The following is a 23749-nucleotide window of genomic DNA, read 5'->3' on the forward strand; positions in this document are numbered from 1 at the left end:
CAGAGACAAAGACACAGCAGCAACATATAAGCACTGCATATTTGTGTAGTTCAAAAGTTTAACTTAGTACAGTGCATCACTAAACACAATCCCACCTCACAGTTGGAGTGGGACATGAAGCAGAAATTGCATGGCAAGCTATCCCAAAATGTCCTCACATATGTGTAAGGAGAAATTTACAAAACAACAAAATAAAATGGACTGTATTTTGTTGATTCATTATATGTTTACTTGACCATCTATTATTCAGACATATTTACAAAATGTGCTATTTATAAAACTTAGGTGGCAAGAAAAGTTTACAAAAGAAGGCAACAACTAGGACAAGGAGAACCTTGAGCCTATTTTTATACAAGAAAAAAACCACCTTTAATTTTTTTCAATTTGTAAAAATACACATATTTACAATAATAATTTGTCTCTCTCTCTCTTTCTCTCTCTCATAATATATATGCTTAGATCAACACCTGACAACAAGTACACTATTAACATCTGTACCATAAACTCACAGTACCTACACAATTACATATGTACATTCAGGAAGTGCGCGCGCGCGCACACACACACACACACACACACACACACACACACCAAAATATTATCCATTAAATATAACTAACATTGGGATGTGAAATAGTTGTGCAAATACATAGTTAAAAATAGGGACAGTAAGTATCAAAGTGCAACAAATTTATTTTGTTGTGAAGGCTTGGAAGGCAGACTTGCCTTTTTTTTGACAATGTTCTTGCAATCAATATGTAATATGAAACCTGTAGTACCATGTAACTGTGGCTTGCAATGCAGATGTTAATAGAGATTTGTTACAGTAATCTATACAAAAATAACTCCGTTAAAACTAGTTTATATTTCCAAATCCACAACATTCGAAAAGCTTTAACAGCATCTCCATACAATACTCTCACATACAGAAGCCCACCCCTACTTTAAAACACACACACACACACACACACACACACACACACACACACACAAGTTACAAGAACATCAAATGTAAGGATCTCTTCTTGTAGTTCATAAGCAGTACATAGCACAGGTCATTGTGATTCAGATTTGGCACATTTAAAACCATGAAGTTATCTGTGTTCAAAGAGCACAAGAAATGGCCAGTGTACACACATTATTCTTGGATAATGATTTGCAATATAAACCACACTCATTTTCCTCGACAATTTTTCTTCTTTTCCAGAGCACTTGTCAATAAACAATACAATTTTCTCTTCAATTATAGAGGTGAATTTTCTCCTATGACTCATAGCATCATCAACAGTTTAGTTTTAAACAGAATGAATAGTCACAGAAAATTCTTAGTTACTGCTCATAAGACACTGCAACATTTCTGGTTTACTCTGTGTTAACATTCCTTTTTAACAAAACTCTTGACATAAATGTACACAATAACAAATATAACCAGGTAATAGTGTTTCTTCACATTTATACATCATTAGAAAAATGGGAAGCTGAACAAACATTTCCATGCATTGTCACATTAATAATTTGAAAGTCTAACTCCAATGAATAATTATTATTAGAAGTAAGAAAAAAGAGGAAAGTTTTTCTGACCATTCTTGCCTCTCAGTTTCCAGTGCACAGTATTACACCAATGCATAGGAAAACATTCATATTCAATATGATTTCCTTAACTGAGGTTGGTTTCACACAGATAATTGCTCACAAAATATGCACCAACAGTACTCTTACTTCAGAGGCACAATCTGCTTTAGCAGCTGAATACAGCAGCTAATATTATGACAAAGAAACACTTTATTTCCTGATCACACCAGTCAATCTTAAGAGAAACAGTTTATGCATCTTTACAGAAATTGTGGAATAATAGCTATGTGCTAATGAGAACAGTTATTAAAGCATTCAGTGTGCAAGGTGCAGAGGTCTTATAAAATAAGGTTGGAGCAAGCTGTTGTCTTAATGCATGCTCTAGAGAAAATACCCACTTTCTAGTTCTTAAACTTTACTCAGTTGGACTATTATTGCACTATCCATACCCACTCTGATAAAATAGCCATAAAGGTCCACTGTAATAAGAGTGCAATAAATTTTACCTCTTTATTACTGTTTGTATCCAGCAAAAGAACATGAACCTATGAGTCACAGCAATACTTATGAACTTACCTTTGGAATTTTTTGTGTGTATTTAAGACAGCAGTGATATATTAAAATTAAAGCTCCAAAATTAATTATAATAAAGAAAAGTAAGTACTAAAGAAAAGAACCAACAACAATTTTATTTTCCTCTTCTGAAGATTTTTCACATAAGATCTCTTCCTGAATGACTGGGTGTGTTTTAAAACAGAGCATGATTTACAGCAACTCAAATATCTTCCAGACTCAGCTAGCAAATCATGTACTGTTTAGACAACACTAATATTTAAGTATAACATTTCTGAATGACTACAATGGTCCCAATAACCAGAAATCTGTAGGACAGTGATTTTTTACGCTTTAGTGTTCATTATGCCATATCCATCTAGAGCACTAAAAAGAAGTAATGAAACAAATCAAAACTTGCTAAGTATAATATGCACAAGACTTATTTTTCCAAAGTAGTTCTAGTTAAATACTGAGTATTTATTAAAAATTTGAAAAGATTTGAGAATTTCCTAATAGCTTTATGATTCACTTTTTTTTGGAAAGGGGGGGGGGGGGATCGTACAATGATAAAAACCTCAAAGATAGGACTCAAAATTGATGCTACTTCTCCCCAGCTCTATTTCAGTTAATGAAATGAATAACTGAAGATAACAAGTTTTCCTGCATGCAAACAGTCTGCTTAGCATCCACATGCACTCCTTATTTGAAAAACAATAGGAGAAGAGTTAAGAAGTTAAAAAGTTGTAGCTTCTAGTCACTTCAGAATTCTGCACCTGAGTCAGAAAAACCCCTGTGAATGAACAGAAGTAAACATCTGGAAAACGATTTAAAATTCATTAACTTTCTATTACCCTGCATACCATTAAAATATTTTACATTTAAAATCGTCAACAAATATCACAAAACAAACAGAAAAAGCATTGCCACTTTTTCTAAAACACTGACTACAAAAGATGCATCTGATTTGTTTCCAAATTAGTACGTCCTTGAACACTAGATTAGTAAATGGTAAGGCATAAAAAGAAAACTATGAATTGTATGGCACATGAAGTACACGAACCAGCCCCTGAGTATGTACCACTGCAATGCTGATGTAGTACAAGAACAACATTTACATATAATGCAATGCTTTTTCATTATTTGTACAAACAAAATATAGTTATATTTTCTGGTATATATATCATATTTATATATATATAATCTATACAAGGACAGATTTTTTTTACATTAATTGTCTCTCTCCAGTAAGCCAGGATACTTTGGTGTTGATTACACTTCATATATTCACATCACAAGCCTTTTAAATGCACTAAGCAAGTCATCTTTTGCAGTTCACTTCCAAGAACTCGCTTATCACCAATCACATTTCCAGCATTAGATATTAGTAAGTTCAAAGGAGATTTTTTACCCCAACAGTTACAGTACAACACATCATCAACATTTTTCCTTCCTGTCAACACAGTGTTGTTTGTACGCACTGTAGTTAAAACCGACGTTACTTAATAGCAACTTCTTTGTAAAAATATATGTTTTGTACATTAGTCTGTCTTGTTTCCAAACATACAACCTTGTGGGAAAGGCTAATCACAGCTATGTCTTCATTTTCCAATAGAAATAAAGATCAATGAACTGATCACCTTATGGCTGAGAAAAATCAGCATGGTATGATGGGATGTAATATCAGCTGCTAAAGCAAGCTCACTCAGTTTTTTGTTGGCAATAAAGATCTTTTAACTGTTTTAGTTCATCTATAAGGGCCTTGTTTTGATTTTCTAGCACAGCTACTCTGTTCTCCAGGCATTTGATGTATTCCTTCTTTTTCCTCCTGCATTCTCTGGCAGCTTCCCTGAAATAACAGCATATTAATAAGAAAAAAAATTCCATTATTACAAAAAGTGTGATTGAGCAAATGACAAAGTCTTTGTGGTTCAATAGTGATAAATATGCTAATGATACAGTCTACATCACATGGATTTGTGGACTATCTGGGAAGTGACGTCCATATTGTGTAGTGCAAGGCACTGGTTGAAACCATTCTCACATTGAAGAAAACGTTAACCCATTATACAAACAATTATGTTTCTTTGCCTACAGCAGTCATTCAAAACAAGTGCCGCAACTGATACTCCCCATAGATGGGAAACCTACATTTCATTAACTAGTAGTCAGTCTTTATATCAGGATATCATTTTGTCAATCAAACATTGTGAATTTTGTGGAGTATATTTACAGAACATGATAACTGAAGGAAGAAAAATATCTGGAATTATTAGAGACCTGAAAACACAGCATTTATCTTTGGAGAAGTTTGCATCTGGAGTGGTGACTGAAGTTTTTTTGACTATAATGTCTGCTATTGCAAAAACTTCCAACAGTTTTTCCAAAACGTTCGTTGCTTGTTTTTTTTTCTTTTGCCTCTATTTTAAACTTTTAAAAAATGACTGTTTTTGTTGAGAAGCAGCAGCATATTCCTACCTGTGATCAATGCACTTCTCCAACTTAAAGTATTTCTCAACATTTTCTATTCCCGCCCAATTCAATAATTACAAAATCTGCAGAACATTGATTTTGACCTTTCATAGGCTTTCATAGCTGTGCAGCTCCTACTTGACAATGCTAAAGATATAACTGACAGGGCACTCAATGTAGAAATGGAACAAAATATAACTATTCAGACATTAGAAGACGACTTTTGGCATACTAAAAGTAAGTCGACAGGTCTTGTTTTCTGGTAGCTAAATTGCAGAATTTGGACACAATAAACTGTCAGTTGGCCAACAGGAGGGTCAATAGCAGTGCAAGGAAACAAGCCCCACCTCTCTCCCACACAGCAGCCAGCCTACGCATCTGTTCTGTGCAAGCAAAACTGACATATGGTCATTGCAATCACCAATACCGTCTGGAACTGTGAAGGTCAAATCAATCTCTGATGGACCAGGATTAGCTCTCTCTCTCTCTCTCTCTCTCTCTCTCTCTCTCTCTCTCTCTCTCTCTCTCTCTCTCTCTCTCTCTGCCTCCCAGAAAAAAAAAAAAAAAAAAAAAAAAAACGCCACAAACTCAAGCTCCACACACAACATATGCATTCGGTAATGGCTATTGCACAATTACTTGCTGAGGTTGCCAGTGTCACAGAAGGGAAATTTCTGGCCTGACTACTTCTTGTATTTGACAACAAAGTTCAAAATTCTCAGTGCCTAAAACACCCACATTAAAATGTCGGCATTAAATCAAGACAAACTTAAATGCTTTCTTTGTTCTAAGACACTACATATCACCGTCGAGTCCTATATTGCAATATGCAGTGCGTATCTTACACAGGCAATTCAATCATCCACAATTAGTGTGGCACCAGAGCATTGAGCACATTAATACATTTTGCGTTCACGCACTTTTTGATTTTGCACATGTTCTTACACACATTGTGTTTCCAAACTGGGCTTTGCCATATGATGTGAAACACCAATAACTGAGAATTGGTAAAATTTGCAATATTTATAAGCACAAAATAAATCTACTTCAAACTCTCTGTCATAAAATATTTCATTTGGATACTATTTGCAATTAAATAACATTGATTAGCTAATTTCAGATTCTGAAGCAGAATTCGCAACTATATTAGCATATATTACAAACAGGAAATTTTTTAGGTCCCTGATACTTAAAAATGAAGTTATGCATTGAAAGCTTTCATGATCTGATGTCTTTGCTGGCAAGCCTTCTCGGTTGTATGGCTATGGTCCATGAAACATTCAGATTCCTCAACAAGGCTTAGTGGAACAAGGAGCACCACTGAAGCAATCCACCGCAGAACTGGATGAAATGTTAGGAGCAGAAATGTTTCATGGGCCATGGCGGTACAACCCAGAAAACTCTGCCAGCACACAAATTAAATCGTCAGGTCTCTACAGTAAATTATTAACTCTTTGGAAGGGTTTTATTAAAAGTTTTATGAAAACAGCCAAAATAATATAAGAAATTAGTATAAAAATCAAATGACGGAAAATTCAGGATGGAATGTAATAATATTTTCTTCTCATAAATTAGTGTAAAAGGTAGATATTGTCAAACAGCAGTTTGTAAAATGATTTTGCTCACTTCTTTAGTGAGTTTATTCTTGATAGTAAAAGACCAAAAACTCTGCTCATCACAAAAGAGGTCAGCCCTCTTTTATGCAAAACAAATCATCATTGTTCCTCAAATTTTATCTATGAACAGAATTAATTTTTAATTGTCAGCTGCAAAGACTTTTTTGTTTGTTTATTTTTGCAAGAATTGCATGAACTTCATATTTCACAGCATGCAGTTTAAATTACTATTACGTCATGTGCTTCAGTCCAATCTTCTTCTTTTTTTGCTGGTCTCAAAACTAGTCTATATTGTAAAAGCCTCTTTATCTCAGCATAACTTACATCCATTCGAAACAGCTTTCTCTAATCAAGCCTTATTCTCTCTCTACAATTTTTAGACACCACTCTTCACTTCATTACTTTAGCAAATTGACAACTCCTTGATTCTTCTGAATGTGTTATATCTACAGGTACCTTCTTTTCATCAGGTTGCGCAATAAATTTCTCCTCCCCCGCCCCTCAATTAGGTTCAGTACCTCCTCATTAGTTATCCAATATGATCTTTTAATAAGTACTGTAACAGCACAATTATTTCACTACCACAGATGTGCACTGTGCACAAAAAAATGCACACTTCTATCAAATATTGTTGTCACTGCCCTCGTTATGAGACGTTACTTTCCAGGTAATCCTTTTGTATTGAATTGTGTTAAATTTTTTACATCCAGAATACATATGACAACCAAAACCTACTGGCCACAAGATAAAATAATTCTGGGAAAAAAATATCCCTCAATAAAATTAACAAATACAAATTGGGCAGCAACAATGGGTAATAATTTTTGTACTAATATTACAACATGCCATCTGGCCACCAAAAATATCATACTGTAAGTTCATGGTGTATACACTGACAAGGAAAAAAATTCCTGGATTTTTCCCAGGTTTCCCGGTTCAAGATACACTTTCTTGGTTAAAAATACATTGCACCTCTAGTGAAAGTAAATTTTTTTGGTGCTGAAAGGTTTTAAACACTGCCATAGATCTTCTTGGCACTTTAGAAAAAAAAACACGTTTTGGAAAGATCTTTGATGCATGACAACATTTACAGTGCACATTTTCATATTACAGGAGTATAAATACAATTTCCACTATTTACAGCACGGTAGCTTCCGAAGTGCTGAAATCGAGATTGCTATGTGCTTTTGTCACCCACTCATAGCTCACATCAAGTGGTCTCAATGACAGCAGATGTTCAGAGCATAGGACACATGATGTAGTCACCCAACAGCAACATCACTGTTGGAAAATGGAAATGTCGTGTGGCTAGGGCCTCCCGTCGGGTAGACCGTTCGCCTGGTGCAGGTCTTTCAATTTGACGCCACTTCGGCGACCTGCGTGTCGATGGGGATGAAATGATGATGATTAGGACAACACAACACCCAGTCCCTGAGCGGAGAAAATTTCCGACCCAGCCGGGAATCGAACCCGGGCCCTTAGGATTGATCATTTTTTATTTGTAGTTCACTATTGCTATCTGAGTTTACGTATTGTCATTTGTCACGGAGATGGAGGGTGGATGCTGGAAAATGGGAGTGCCAAGTGGAGAAATCAAACATTTCCAACATATTATCCTGTTTGTGTTCAATAGAGGACTGACAGCAGCAAAGGCAGCCAGAAAGATTTTCGCCACATATGGAGATAATACCACTGGACAGAGCACAATAAGAAAATGAATGGTTTTTTTCATTTTAAGGAGGATCGTTTTGACATTAGCAACTCTCCGCGTTCAGGGTTCAGGAACACCTTCCGAGTTTGATGATGTACATTAAGCACATTAATACACATGAATGTACTCCTGAACTGGCAAATGTAATGAAGGTTCAAAAATCAGTGGTTCAGGTAATATATGATCTAACCCAAAAACACAAAAATCAATGTGTGGCCATATATGCATCTCTGCTAGCTCATCATCAATTGGGTCGTGAACAGCACCAATCATTCTTACCCTGTATCATTACTGGTGAGAGAAATGGTGTCTTTATGCTAACATAAGGAAGGGAAGGGAAGGGAAGGGAAGGGAAGGGAATGGCTGAGCTCAAACAAAGCAGCAACTCCCCATAAAAATACCTGCATGCATCCACAAAAAAACGTTATGCATATGGTGGAACAGTGACGATGTGGTGTACTATGAAAGGCTTCCCCGAGGTGTAATCATAATTGCTGACATACACTGTCAATAACTGAGATGTCTTGCAGACGCAACGACTGCTTGAAGTGATACTACTCCACAATAATGCCCACCCACATTCTGCTAGACTAACAAAATATACTACACAAGAGTTGGTTTGTGAAGTCTTTCTGCACCCACCTTGTTCACCAGATCTTTTGCCCTTAGGTTTTCACTTTTTGCACACCCTAACAACCTTCAAAGAACTTCTTTTCCAGATAAAAATTCGCTCCAAACACGGCTCGACAAGTTCTCCGCTTCAAAACCAAGTGATTTCTACATTCACGAAATCGAAAAGTTACCTGAACATTGGCAGACTGTTGTAAATAAGGAAGGAGAATATACTATTGTTTAAAGCACTACACGGTTAACTTTCATGATCGCTATTCTGTGTAGTCACAACTTAACAAAAACTATATTTTGTGTAACAGTGTACATAGCCACTGCATAATTGAACATAGTGTTTTGCTGCTTTTTAAATTGGTATTAGAAAATATTCTGCCATTATATTACTATGAAAAATGTTACAAAAATATGCTTAAGGTGGCCAATAAGCTCATCATTGTGAATTTCTCTGCATCTAATGGATGGATCGACACGTTCATGAAGGAAACAGTGCAAATGTGAAAATTGTTAGTGGAAAATGTGGAAATTGTTAGTGGATGCCAGAGCATTAAATTAAAAGAAATTACGCAACAATATGAAACCAAGGATGTATTTATATCGATAAAACCCAATTTTTCTTCAGTGTCATTCCAAATAAGATACTTGCCTTCAAAGGCAAAAAAATTGCCATACATGAAAAAGCAGTAATGTTCAACTCACAAGAACGTTATTTACCAATGCTGATGCACCTCAAATAAATTAAGCCATTGAGATTGAAAATCAAAGTAACTTCGTTCTGTTAAAAATGTGAAAATATCAACCAATAACTCCAAACTCTGTCACTAAGTACTGATGACTTCATATCTTTTTAAAAAGCAGTTGCATAGCCTTAGTACAAAAACTGATGCCTGCAACAAGAGTATTTTCTCCTAATAGATTGTTGCCCTGCACACCCCAAAAATGTAAATTTACAAAATGTGCTAGCAAACTGCACATATAAGTTGTAGCCCTTGAATTTGGTAATTATCTGTGCTTTCAAGACCTGTTACAGGAAAAATATTGTGCAGAAGCAATTAAGTTTTATGTAGCCAGAAAAGAACACAGAATCCTTTAAAGCATGGCTGGAAAAATGCTGCACACTGTGCAAAACTGCAGCACAGGTGTGCACATCTCGACCAGTGGGCGCAGCGAAACAAACATCTGCAACTAGACACGTATCTCAAATGAGCGGCAACAGTTCCGCTTCCTTGTTTATGCTGCACTTGGAGCACTGAAGGACACCCAGTCTTGTTTTCCTCTGTAGACTGTAGCCTTATGCGAGATGTACTGAGAAATGGTGAGTATTGCTGAAAAGCAAAGAACAGGAGATCTGTGTTCTCAGTCACTTAAATACGACTGGGAACTTCATTTTCTTTACAAAAGTAGATGAAAACACACGTTTGCTGTGCCGCCGAATAATAGGCATCCAGTGCAAGTTCACGACTGAAAGACACAACACTCATTTCATATAGGCAGTGTAGTGTAGTGTACTGAACACTGCAGAACGGGAAGTCACATAAAGTGCCCTTAAGAAAATTGATGGGTACATCGAAATGTTATTTACTAACTCTACCTCATTCTGCTCCACATTACATGGGCAAATATTGTTATCTGAAAAATATGGTATTAAACCGGTTATTTAATGTTTACTTGCATGTGTAAAAATTACCCTTTAATTATTGAGAGACATGTTTGATACCCTTGCTAAAAAGTGGGTGTAAAACCAATCTGGCATACTTGTGCACCATTTGTTTTTATGTTTTGTTTTAGAACCATGATATTTTGTTGATAGGGTGACGGAATAACATGATACCTTCCCATGATTGCAATGCACACTGTGAAAACAGCACAAGAGTGCCCCATGTAAATTGTATCCCAGCTAATGAGTAAAGAGAAGCGGTGACATCTGTGGTTAGACACGCGCGCGTGCGCGCGCCCACACACACACACACACACACACACACACACACACACACACACACACACACACACACACTAAATGAGCAGTGACGGCTCCTTTTCCCTGTTTACAAATCTGGTAAGTGTGCACACTGTGACCAGGAAGTTGCATATGAGCAGCAGCTGCGCATGTGTGCAGAATTTCTGGCCGGCCCTGCTTTAAAGTACCAATTTCTGATCCTGTACAGTGAGGACACAGATGATGGTTAAAGAGTCCACCACCTGCAACTACTTTTGATAACTGTATTCTTCCAAACAGATAAAGGAATCAGATCTTCCTACCAGCCCTGGGCAATGAAAAACGATGACTGTGAAAGTCTCCTCACTTCTATGCGAATACAGTTGCAGTTTGAGCATTCACTCCATTATTTCCTGTGTGTTGATGATAATTCTCCATTGTTTAAAGTTTGCCTGAAGAAAATATGGTGAAACTCATACTCAGGAAAGTATGACAGCTCAGGAAGTGACAGTGATGACACAAATCTAAATGCAGCAGTGAACACAAGAACACATCTAATCCAAATCAGAAAACAAATGAACCTGTTTCCTCTATTCTAACTATGATAGATGCGCGTGGTAGCCATACTACATATGTTGGCTGATTGTAAAAACAGCTGCACCAGTACTTGGAAGCTACCACCTGTTTCTCCACAGCTGCCATAACACAATACTCTCTGGTTCTACATCAGAGCGTGTACTGTGGCACGTAAGTGCGCCAAATGTGAGGTATTTCTTCAAGGTTATACGGCGCAGATATGTGCAGGACCAGCACAGAAATTAACTTCTAAGAGTCTAAAGAGAGAGAGAGAGAGAGAGAGAGAGAGAGAGAGAGAGAGAGAGAGAGAGAGAGAGAGTGTGTGTGTGTGTGTGTGTGTGTGTGTGTGTGTGTGTGTGTGTCTGGGAATATTGATGCCACAGCTGAACAAGAATTTACAGAGGAGTACAAGTATATGGACTGGGTCTGTATTACAGCAGACAATTGGTCTTCCAGGGCTCAGCCATGCTGAGAGAAACCCCACCCACTTCTGACCCCAGAAAACCCAATTAAGGGCAAAGACAGCTAGTCTAGTAAAGAGGCAGAAAAGTAAAAGGGAAACATGCAAAAATGTAAGGGATATCTGTTGAACTTCAATAATACACATGGAAAACAGAGTGCGGCAGGAAAAGAGGCTAAAACTACATCTCAAAGCAATTAAAACAAAGGCAGCATGCAAAGGAGGCAGGGTCAAGGCTCCTCCGGACCCAGCATGTGACACAATATGCCCCCAACCACAACCATCCCGCTCCTGCCCCGAAGGTAGTATAAAGCATTGTATCTGAGAATAAGCATTGAAATAACAGAGCAAGAACCAGTTCAATTGTCCATGAACTGTGTGCCAACATGGAAGGCAAGGAAATCAGACTATCATTTGTAACACTATTAATGATATTACCTATAAAGGTCTTATATAACTTCTCTGTTTTTACTTAATGTGACTTCTTTATAATCACACTCTTTGATGTAACACCCATGTAATGGTTTATTCATTATTTATGAAAATTTTATATAATTAAAATTAATCTATGGATGTAATTTCAAAAGTAATGTGCTGTAAAAGAATGGAAAAGTTAAAATTTTACTTTAATGGATGCATAAGACTTGTAGGTTTGTAATCATGTAAAACATGGGTGGAAGCCCCTCTGCAACAAAACTGGCTTGGTGGGAATAGAAAAACTGGATCTGGTCGTCGAATTGCAAAGCTCCTGTGTGGCATGAGTAAGTTGATGGTTAGCAGCCAAAGTGTGTGCATCTTGTGAACCAAACAAGACAAGAAGAACAGCAAATTTATATAATGTAGCCTCAGATGTGGACGTAATTTGGGTTCGTATTCATAGCATACTTTGGCTGGATCTGTACTACTAAAATCTGAAGCTAAGAAGAAAACTTTTAGAGCTAGTTACACAGCAAGAGCCATGGATACTTTTGCCGTCTTATTTTGAATAACACAGGAGTCTTGTCATTGCCACCATCCTTGTCTCTAATTACCAGTTGAGTACTGTATAATTGCATGGATCAGTTATGCATTTTCTTTTTCGAAAATAAATGTGTTCTGTAACTTTGTATTGAGCACAAATGTTTTATCCTTAGTCATTTACCTAGATGGGATGCTATCCCAAGTGCTACTATATTCCTGAGTATCATCCTATTTTATTGAACCGAAAAGCCATTTCAGCACACTTCCATTACATTTAATGAACTTTGTGCAGCACTAAATTTCATAATTATTCGTTGAGCTTAAGTTCTGAAGTACTCCACACAATTTTAATAAAAGGATAGTTAAAGTTTCACCGAAGTACAATTCCTAATTGAAGATTTAGAGTATTTATTTCGTAGATTATCCTTACTGAAATAACAGTGTTTCTAATATTGCTTTGTGACTAAAATGTTCTGTCTGGATCTGAGTCTACTGATAGACTAGCTTCTGCACCTCCACGCTAACAGTTGAGCCATATTTAAATTCCATATCAATAACAGTATTAAAGAAGTACAAGTTTCATTCTTATACCTTGTAGTACAGTACACAATTATCTACAACTAGTCAAACTATACTAGATTTAGGTATCACATGTCCTGATAGCCCAGGAGGATGGTCGTCTACTTCTTGGCAAAAGTGGAGAGCTAGCAGCTCAGGCATAAACTGTCTGATTCCAGTGTTGTCAGGGGACTCAACCAAAATGGTATATAACTGTCGGAAGCACTGCAGTGTTGGCTCAGAAGGGCATATGAAAGCCTAGACGATATTTAACACAGCACACAGTGGGCATTATCTAAGCTGTTCTTCCCCAGTCAATCAACACTAAAGAAAAAAATTTGGAAAATGAAGGTCTAACTAAAAAGGGAACCAAAAATTATTTCAGCTGAAAGGTGACGAATGAACAAACGAATGAATGAATATTCTGAGAAAGGAAAGGGAATAGCCAGGTCGATCCCAGAGGCTGCCATTAGACTACAAAAAACTTGTAATTTTGACTAACAACAACGGTATTTTGCTATAGGCAGATGTCTGAAAACATTTTACCCCACTGCTAACAAAAACAAAGGGAAAAACTGAAATATTTCTCCTGTAAGGGAAAAAGAAAATAGAAATTTTCAAGTCTTGTTTATTACCTCTTTACTAGTAGTCCTTGCTATTTTCTCTTACCCATAACTGATCTGTGAACACCCCCCCCCCCCCCCCCCCAAAAAAAAAAAAAAAACACCACTTAATCTTTAAAGGCTTGCATTTAAATTAGATTTTCTTCCAAAAGAGCGAGCCATTCCCCTCCGACTAGTCCTACACACCAAACTTCTCAAACAATAAAATGACAATTATGGAGAGGGGACTACCCACGATTGTGGTTAGGCAAAATGGTTCAAAGCACTGTAAGCCACCATATGTACTACAGAAGTGGGAAAGCTTGTGGCATGCTTTAACAGCAAGAAGAATAAAGGAATGCCAAGGGCATCTAAAAAAAGATGACCCCCTTCCAATTTCACTCAAGTATGACTACCTTTGCATATACTCATCTTTTACACAATCATTTCCAACTTTAACACATTATCCTTTACAAACACAAAGAAAACATTTTCAATAAAATACTATCAATTTCCCAAAATGTAGGCAACAGTATACTAAAAACAAAAATATTTTTACCTGTTTTTCAACAGCCTCATCTCTCTCTTGCGTGCCTGGTCCTCAGCAATTATTGGGCCACTGCCAAGTCCACCTCCCTGTGTTACAACTGAAAAGACAATATGCAAACATGAATTTCAATAATTAATGCAAGTGTGTGTGTGTGTGTGTGTGTGTGTGTGTGTGTGTGTGTGTGCACGTACATTTGTTTTCACTCTATATAGTTCGTCTTGCCAGATGTGTGGTTAGGTGCCTAAATGAGTTAATATTAGACAACAAATCCAAAGGATTTCAATTCACTGCCAGTCATATTTTTAAGACGCTTAGCATTTTTCACTAAGAAATTATGTCATAGCTGAAAAAATGTAAGCTGCACTACGATTTCAGTCTACATTAAACTGTGTGTCTATCAGAGGGGGATGGGCTAAGTCGGTTCAAAAGCCAGAGGAGGCAAGTGCATATCACCTTCAACAGGACCATGTATAGTAAGACAATGTGGCACTAAATCTAGCCTCTAGGTTGATGGCAGATTTACCTTTAGGCAGCTTTTAGAACCTTTCACTTTACTAAGTAAGAATGATGATCTGATAGAAAACTGTGCACATATTGTTCCACTACTGAATATTTGACATCCTAATGATCCCAACAGGGTCTCCAGTGTCTTGGAGTCACAATGGGATAAATCAGAACTATACTGAGGTGTATTTATAAATTTAGTATAATGAACAGTGCTGTTATTAGCATACTTGTCGATACTGTCCTTGAAAAATGTGATTTAAACATAAAAAAAGCATTACGGGTAAACATGAATTGCACTCCCTTTCTTCCCTTTTTACACACATTCACTTGCGTAACAACACGTGTGGCTGCCTGATCACTTAAAAAAAATCCTGAGTATGCTAAACAACCTGACAAACCATTAAAATTTTCTTTTTGTCTTCAGACCAAAGACTGATTTGACAACTCTGCAGGCTAGTTTATCTTGTGCAACTCTCTTCAATTCGTATGTGCCTAACTACTGCAATCTCCACCAACTTGACAAAGCACGGTGGCACAGTGGTTAGCACAATGGACTCCCATTCGGGACAACAATGGTTCAAACCTGTGCCCCACTATCCATATTTAGGTTTTTCATGATTTCCCTAAATCACTCCACACAAATGCGGGATGGTTCCTTTGAAAGGGCACGGCCAATTTCCTTCCCCATTCTTGACACAATCTGAGCTTGTGCTCCATCTGTAATAACCTCGATGTTGACGAACGTTAAACTCAGTCTTCCTTCCTTCCACCCACTTGCCCCCTTCCCCCTCAGTTAAGATTGAAGTTTCTTTTCTCCGCAATCCAATCAATTAGTTGATATATTTATCCAATCTTTTCTTTGACAACACATTTCAGAAACTTCTATTCTCTTTTTGTCTGTACTATTAATTGTTTCACTTCCATATAAGGCTACACTACAAATTTGTTCAGAAGACACTTTAATTTATATTGAGTGTTAGTAATTTTCAAATTTTCGGAAATATTTTCTTGCTATTGTTAGTGGTACAATTTATATTGTCACTAATTCATCAATCATCACCATTTATTTTGCTGCCCAAATAGCAAGATTCACCTGCTACTTTTAGTGTTTCATTTCCTAAGCTAATTCCCTCAGCCTCACTCATTTTAATTTGACTACATTTCGTTACATTATTTTTTTAACCTTTTTCGTGGCACTAATTATTCTATTCAACTGATTTTCCAAGTCCTTTGCAGTCCCTGACAAATACAGTAACTGGCAAACCCCAAATCCCAAGATTATATTTTCTTGTTTCTTGACTTTAATCCCCTTTTCAAAATTCTATTTGATTTTCTTGGCTGTTTGGTCTATGAATAGAGAACAATAGCAGGGACAGGCTAGAGCCACCCTGTCTCACCTCCTCCTCAACTACTTCCTCCCCTTCATGTCCTTTGACTTACTTAACTGCATTCTGCTTTCTGCGTAAGTTGTAGATGACCTTTGGCTCCCTGCATTTTACTTCTAATAACTTCTAGATAGTGTCTTCCAGTTAATATTGTTAGAAGCTTTTTCTAAATCTACAAACATTATAAGTGTAAACTTGCTTTTTCCCCTCAGATTAACTTTTAGGAAATAAATCTAAATCTACACACTTGTAATTTATGAAACAAATCTGAATGTTCTCACAATTTTTAAACTTATACCTACTTCATTTGTCCCTTAGTCTGTTATGTAAACTAGTCCCTGCTCTCTTCTCTATGAATGAAATAAAATCTATTAAAATGTTGTGTACTGAAATCTGTATGCCACAAGCACTGCTAATTCGATGGTCTTCCTGCTGACGAAGGAACAGCAAGTTATTGGACTGTTCTATCTCCAAACACATGAGAAGGACCTCATTTCCTGCAATTTGCCAGAGAGGTACATTATGGCAGAATAGTTCACTTTCAGATTTCTGGACATGCATTATGGAGTGGAGAACTGTAGGATTCCCCTTGATATGGCAGAGGTGCACTACATAGAGGAAGCAGTGACTGCTAGCAGAGTAAATGTGGAATGCACAGTGGGCCTTTTAGGCGGGGCAATAGTTTGATGAACACCTGTCAGTCAATATGCAGAGTGCGAAATATGGTTGCATACAAAGTAAAGACACTTTGAATACCAAGAGTTTAACAATAAATTTATATAGCCTTCATAATAAAGTCCCTGAATGTTCCACCTTCCAGGAAAGGTGTCACGCTCAGATTATACTTGCAACTGAGAGCTCCAAAATATTTAATGGGGCAGAGAAATTGTATAAAGGACAGGTAAAACAGCAAAGGAGGGGGGAGTGTTAAATGCTGTCAACAAAAGCTGTTTATCTATTGAGTTCCAAATCTAGTCTGTCTGCAGTACCTGGGCACTATAGTTGGAATCACGAACAATGGCGGTTGAGTTTAGGCTTATTCTGCACACATACGTCACACATTCTCCGACAGCAAATAAGCATTCAGCAGTGTTCTGAGCGCCCTGCTGCGAGTGCTGTAGTTAATGCGACCATTAAATGTGACTGTAGCAAGTTGTCATCACTGAATGTGGCGGTAAGTGATAAATTCTGAATAAGCAAGCAAGAGACAATTTGCAGGATATATGCTTTCTTCAAGTGGAAAGTACATACATGCGTGTACTGCAACTGTCTGTCGGAATTGTCAACAATGCAAAACCCGTCTGTGCTTCGACATGTACGATCCGCTATTGTTCGTGGATCGGACTACAGTAACTGGCCAAGACAAACTCAAATTAATCACTGGATATTTTTACCAACCACCCAGTTCTGATGTAACAGTTGTAGAATCACTGAAAGAAAGACTATGTATAGTAGTACAGACGTACCCCAATTGTGCAATATTAATTGGAGGAGATGCTTACAGGTTGGAATGGCTATGGATTAATTGCTGGATACAATGTAACGTAGCCCACACACAGCGTAAATATTTTAGACTTTGTAGCTACAAACAGGCCTGAACTTACCAACGGTGTCAGAATAGACACAGGGATAAGGTATCTCAATATCATCATACACGATGACTACAGAAGTCAATAAAATCTTACAAGGCAGCTAGGAGAGTTTTTAAGCTGTAAAGATCAGATAAACAAAACAATTGTATGATGGATATAAAGGAATTACGGGCATTTTTTTTTATTAGTTGCAAACTGCACTCTGGAGAAGTATGTATCAAGTGGATTAATACACTTGCCATGGTTTTAACAACAAAATTCAGGAAATTGAGAAATCAAGAGTGTTGTACTCTCAGTTCAAAAATTATCACAGAAATATCGACAGAAGCTGATGGAAATTAGTGTATCTGTAAAAAGACGTATTAGTGAAAGATCTTGCTGAGAACTGTAGAATATTTCGGTCCAATGTAAAAGAAAAAAGGTCTAAGGCTTCTATTCAGGCACTCATGGAACATTCTGACGTGGCAAGGGAAAACAGCAAAAGAAAATCTTAAGTTTTAAATTTTGCATTTAAAAAGTTGTGCACGTAGGAGGACTGTACAGATATGCCATCATTTGACAATGCACAAACTCCCGCATAGGGGGAAAAAGAAAAATACATCCACAGTATTGAAAAGCAACTGAAAGAGTTGAAAACAAGTTTCCAGGTCTAAATGGAATCCCAATCCGCTTTTACAGAGAATGCTCTTCCACACTGGCCTCCTTACTTAGCTTCAATTTTTCACCCAGAGCGAAGTCCCAAGCAACTGGATAATAGTCAAGAGGACTCATGTATATGATAAGGGTACGAGAACAAACCTGCAAAAGTACAAATCCATATCCTTAATGTCTGTCTGCAACAGAATCCTCAAGCATATTCCAAGTTTGAACATAATAAATTTCCTAGGGAGCCAATACTGTTCACAAATCAACACATATTTACAAAGCCTCACTCCTGCGAAACTCAGATTGTCCTTTCCTCACACAACATCCCGCGTACTATGGATAAAGAAGGCCACAGACAGATTCCATATTCATCAAATTCTGGAAACCATTTTGACAGTGCCACACTGCAGGTTTAATGAAGGTATGAGAATATGTAACAGATTCTTGCTCGAATACTTTTGAAGTAATAGAATTCATAACAAACAGTTAACTGTGCTTAACAACTAGTGACAATCAGAGGCAAAGGTATTGTTAGGAATGTGCAAGAGAAGTGAGATAGGCATGCTTCTGTTCTCTATACACACAACTGATATGTCACACAGAGTGAGCAGCAATTTGTGAGTGTATGCCGACAGAATTTCTATTCTGAGGGATGAATGTCAAGGAGAGAATTTTAAGTTAATGTAGATAAGCAGGAAAAACAATCCTGTAATGTTCAAACATATAATCTGTTGTATGCCGTTTCATGCAAGCATGTTGATTACATATGAAGGAGTAATGGTGCAAAGAGAAACAAAATTCAGTGAGTGCAAAAGGTCAGCTGTACGGAAGGTAAATGATTGAATTCTCGGGAAACAAAGCTCATGGATAAAGGTGACAGCAGGTCACATTGATGGAAGGTATTGGCAGAAGCATGCTGCTGGATTTTTTTTTTTTTTTTTTTTAGTGTAAGTTCAATAAACACACACTTATCACAGAAATGCTATGCGAACTCTAATGGGAATCCCTGGGGAGAGGGAAATTGTTCTTTTTGCAAAACAGTATTGAGAAAGAATATAGAAATGGCATTTGCAGCTGACTGCAGAACAGTTCCATTGCCATGATCATACATCTTGCTTTAAGGACCATGAAGAGAAGATGAGAGGAATAAGACCTTATAGAGAAGCACAGTCAGTCTTCTTTCCCCTGACCCAATTTGTGAATGGAACAGGAAAGATAATGACTAGCAGGAACACAAGAAGCCCTCTGCCGTACACCATATACCGAATGTTGTATGAAAGTTCTTGCAGAATGTAATTTGCCTTCCTTTGTGTGTGCTTATTGACAACTCAATGCTTCCGCTTTGTGTTGAGTTGTCTCCTTTAATCCTAAAGTATTTACAGAGTGTACATATAGATTTATCAGCCATCGTGTAAGGCAAGTCACTTTTGGGCCGAGATAAAGGAAATATGAAAGGCTTAGTTACTGAAACAAAGATATTCAATATTGTTACATTCCATCCTGGATTTTCCACTGTTTGAAATTATAAAATCATCCACAAGAAAGGAATAAAACATACATTCTTACAGAACATCTACATCTACATGATTACTCTGCAATTCACATTTAAGTGCTTGGCAGAGGGTTCATCGAACCACAATCATACTATCTCTCTACCATTCCCCTCCAGAACAGCGCGCGGGAAAAACGAACACCTAAACCTTTCTGTTCGAGCTCTGATTTCTCTTATTTTATTTTGACGATCATTCCTACCTATGTAGGTTGGGCTCAACAAAATATTTTCGCATTCGGAAGAGAAAGTTGGTGACAAATTTCGTAAATAGATCTCGTCGCAACGAAAAACGTCTTTGCTTTAATGACTTCCACCCCAACTCGCGTATCATATCTGCCACGCTCTCTCCCCTATTACGTGATAATACAAAACGAGCTGCCCTTTTTTGCACCCTTTCGATGTCCTCCGTCAATCCCACCTGGTAAGGATCCCACACCGCGCAGCAATATTCTAACAGAGGACGAACGAGTGTAGTGTAAGCTGTCTAGTAGACTTGTTGCATCTTCTAAGTGTCCTGCCAATGAAACGCAACCTTTGGCTCGCCTTCCCCACAATATTATCTACGTGGTCTTTCCAACTGAAGTTGTTCGTAATTTTAACACCCAGGTACTTACTTGAATTGACAGCCTTGAGAATTGTACTATTTATTGAGTAATCGAATTCCAATGGATTTCTTTTGGAACTCATGTGGATAACCTCACACTTTTCGTTATTTAGCGTCAACTGCCACCTGCCACACCATACAGCAATCTCATCTAAATCGCTTTGCAACTGATACTGGTCTTCGGATGACCTTACTAAACGGTAAATTACAGCATCATCTGCGAATAACCTAAGAGAACTGCCCAAATTGTCACCCAGGTCATTTATATAGATTAGGAACAGCAGAGGTCTCAGGACGCTTCCCTGGGGAACACCTGATATTACTTCAGTTTTACTTGATGATTTGCTGTCTATTACTACGAACTGCGACCTTCCTGACAGGAAATCACGAAATCACAACTGAGACGATACCCCATACGCCCGCAGCTTGATTAGAAGTCACTTGTGAGGAACGGTGTCAAAAGCTTTCCGGAAATCTAGAAATACGGAATCAACTTGAGATCCCCTGTCGATAACGGCCATTACTTCGTGCGAATAAAGAGCTAGCTGCGTTGCACAAGAACGATGTTTTCTGAAACCATGCTGATTACGTATCAATAGATCGTTCCCTTCGAGGAGATTCATAACATTTGAATACAGTATATGCTCCAAAATCCTACTGCAAACCGACGTCAGTGACATAGGTCTGTAGTTCGATGGACTACTCCTACTACCCTTCTTAAACACTGGTGCGACCTGCGCAATTTTCTAATCTGTAGGTACAGATCCATCGGTGAGCGAGCGGTTGTATATGATTGCTAAGTAGGGAGCTATTGTATCAGCGTAATCTGAAAGGAACCTAATCGGTATACAATCTGCACCTGAAGACTTGCCCGTATCAAGCGATTTGAGTTGCTTCGCAACCCCTAAGGTATCTACTTCTAAGAAACTCATGCTAACAGCTGTTCGTGTTTCAAATTCTGGAATGTTCCATTCGTCTTCCCTGGTGAAGGAATTTCGGAAAACTGCGTTCAATAACTCCGCTATAGCGGCACAGTCGTCGGTAACAGTACCATCGGCACTGCGCAGCGAAGGTATTGATTGCGTCTTGCTGCTTGTGTACTTTACATACGACCAGAATTTCTTCAGATTTTCTACCAAATTTCGAGACAATGTTTTGTTGTGGAACCTATTAAAGGCATCTCGCATTGAAGTTCGTGCCAAATTTTGGGCGTGTGTAAATTTTAGCCAATCTTCGGGATTTCGCGTTCTTCTGAACTTCGCAGGCTTTTTCCGTTGCCTCTGCAACAGCGTTCGGACCTGTTTTGTGTACCATGGGGGATCAGTTCCATCTCTTACCAATTTATAAGGTATGAATCTCTCAATTGCTGTTGCTACTATATCTTTGAATTTGAGCCACATCTCGTCTACATTTGCATAATCAGTTCGGAAGGAATGGAGATTGTCTCTTAGGAAGGCTTCTAGCGACACTTTATCCACTTTTTTAAATAAAATTATTTTGCGTTTGTTTCTGGTGGATTTAGAAGAAATGGTATTGAGCCTAGCTACAACGACCTTGTGATCACTAATCCCTGTATCAGTCATGATGCTGTCTATTAGCTCTGGATTGTTTGTGGCTAAGAGGTCATGTGTGTTTTCGCAACCATTTACAATTCGCATGGGTTCATGGACTAACTGCTCGAAATAATTTTCGGAGAAAGCATTTAGGACAATCTCTGAAGATGTTTTCTGCCTACTACCGGTTTTGAACAAGTACTTTTGTCAACATATCGAGGGAAGGTTGAAGTCCCCACCAACTATAACCGTATGAGTGGGGTATTTATTTGTTACGAGACTCAAATTTTCTCTGAACTGTTCAGCAACTATATCATCGGAGTCTCCACCCATACCAATTCACACAGAGTATCTACTTTGACTTCATTACAAGATAAACCACTACTGACAGACACAAACACTCCACCACCAATTCTGCCTAATCTATCTTTCCTGAACACCGTCTGAGACTTCGTAAAAATTTCTGCAGAACTTATTTCAGGCTTTAGCCAGCTTTCTGTACCAATTTCAGCTTCTGTGCTTTCTATTAGCGCTTTAAGTTCAGGGACTTTCCCAGCACAACTACAACAATTTAAAATTACAATTCCGACTGTTCCTTGATCCAAGCACGTCCTGTATTTGCCATGCACCCTTTGAGATTGCAGCCCACCACGTACTTTCCCAAGGCCTTCTAACCTAAAAAACCGCCCAGTCCATGCCACACAGGCTCTGCTACCCGTGTAGCCTAGTGAACTCCTGACCTATTCAGCAGAACCCGAAACCCCAACACCCTATGGTGCAAGCCAAGGAATCTGCAGCCAACACGGTCGCAAAACCCTCTGAGCCTCTGATTCAGACCCTCCACCCGGCTCTGCACCAAAGGTCCGCAGTTGGTTCTGTCAACGATGCTGCAGATGGTGAGCTCTGCCTTCATCTCGTAAGCAAGACCGGCAGCCTTCACCAAATCAGATAGCCGCTGGAATCCAGAGAGAATTTCCTCAGATCCAAAGCGACACACGTCATTAGTGCCGACGTGCCACCACCTGCAGCTGGCTGCACCCTGTGCTCTTCATGGCATCCGGAAGGACCCTTTCCACATCAGGAATGGCTCCACCCAGAATGCACACGGAGTGCACACGGGATTTCTTCCCCTCCTTAGCCGCCACATCCTATCAAGGTTGAAACTATCACACAAGCATTTGAAATAGTGTCTAGAAACAACTGTCATTATAGGAACAGTTATAAGATCATAAACATATGATTACGGTAGCACCACGTGTGAAGCTACTCTAGAATACTGTATCTACCAGTAGTGTCTTCCACAAACTTAACATCAAAAATGGTTTCAATCATATAATGATTTCATAAAAGACTTATGTCTTAGCCTCCAGCAGGGTCCATGCCTAGAATGAAATTTTCACTCCGCAGTGGAGTGTGCGCTGATATGAAACTTCCTGGCAGATTAAAACTGTGTGCAGGGCCAACTCTCTACCTTGAGACCTTTGCCTTTCGCAGCCAAGTGCTCTACCAACTGAACCACTCATCACGACACGTCCTCACAGCTTCAATTCTACCAGTACCTCATCTCCTACCTTCCCAACTTCACAGAAGCTTCAGAATTTCCTTCTGGAAGCATACCCCCTTACTGGAATTATGTGACGCCCATTCATAGTCAAAATGACATGCTAACAACTCCTTATCTGCTCTCTCTAGAAGAAACACTCTCTTACTCTTCTTCAC

General features: G+C 38.2%; 1 protein-coding gene across 3 annotated transcripts in view; it reads right to left on the bottom strand.

Moving 5' to 3' along the window:
* Positions 1 to 206: 206 nt before the first annotated feature.
* Positions 207 to 23749, bottom strand: part of LOC124605302 (cyclic AMP-responsive element-binding protein 1) — a 63985-nt gene continuing 40442 nt past the window's right edge. For all 3 annotated transcript variants that reach the window (XM_047136881.1, XM_047136883.1, XM_047136882.1), the window contains 2 exons: positions 14202 to 14289; positions 207 to 3973 (listed from right to left, as the gene is read on the bottom strand). In XM_047136881.1, coding sequence (XP_046992837.1) covers positions 3826 to 3973; positions 14202 to 14289 — 236 coding nt within the window. In that variant the 3' untranslated portion in view covers positions 207 to 3825. The remainder of the gene's footprint in view (positions 3974 to 14201; positions 14290 to 23749) is intronic.

This window comes from Schistocerca americana, chromosome 3 (genome assembly GCF_021461395.2).
Source record: "Schistocerca americana isolate TAMUIC-IGC-003095 chromosome 3, iqSchAmer2.1, whole genome shotgun sequence".
In the NCBI taxonomy this organism is placed as follows: domain Eukaryota; kingdom Metazoa; phylum Arthropoda; class Insecta; order Orthoptera; family Acrididae; genus Schistocerca; species Schistocerca americana.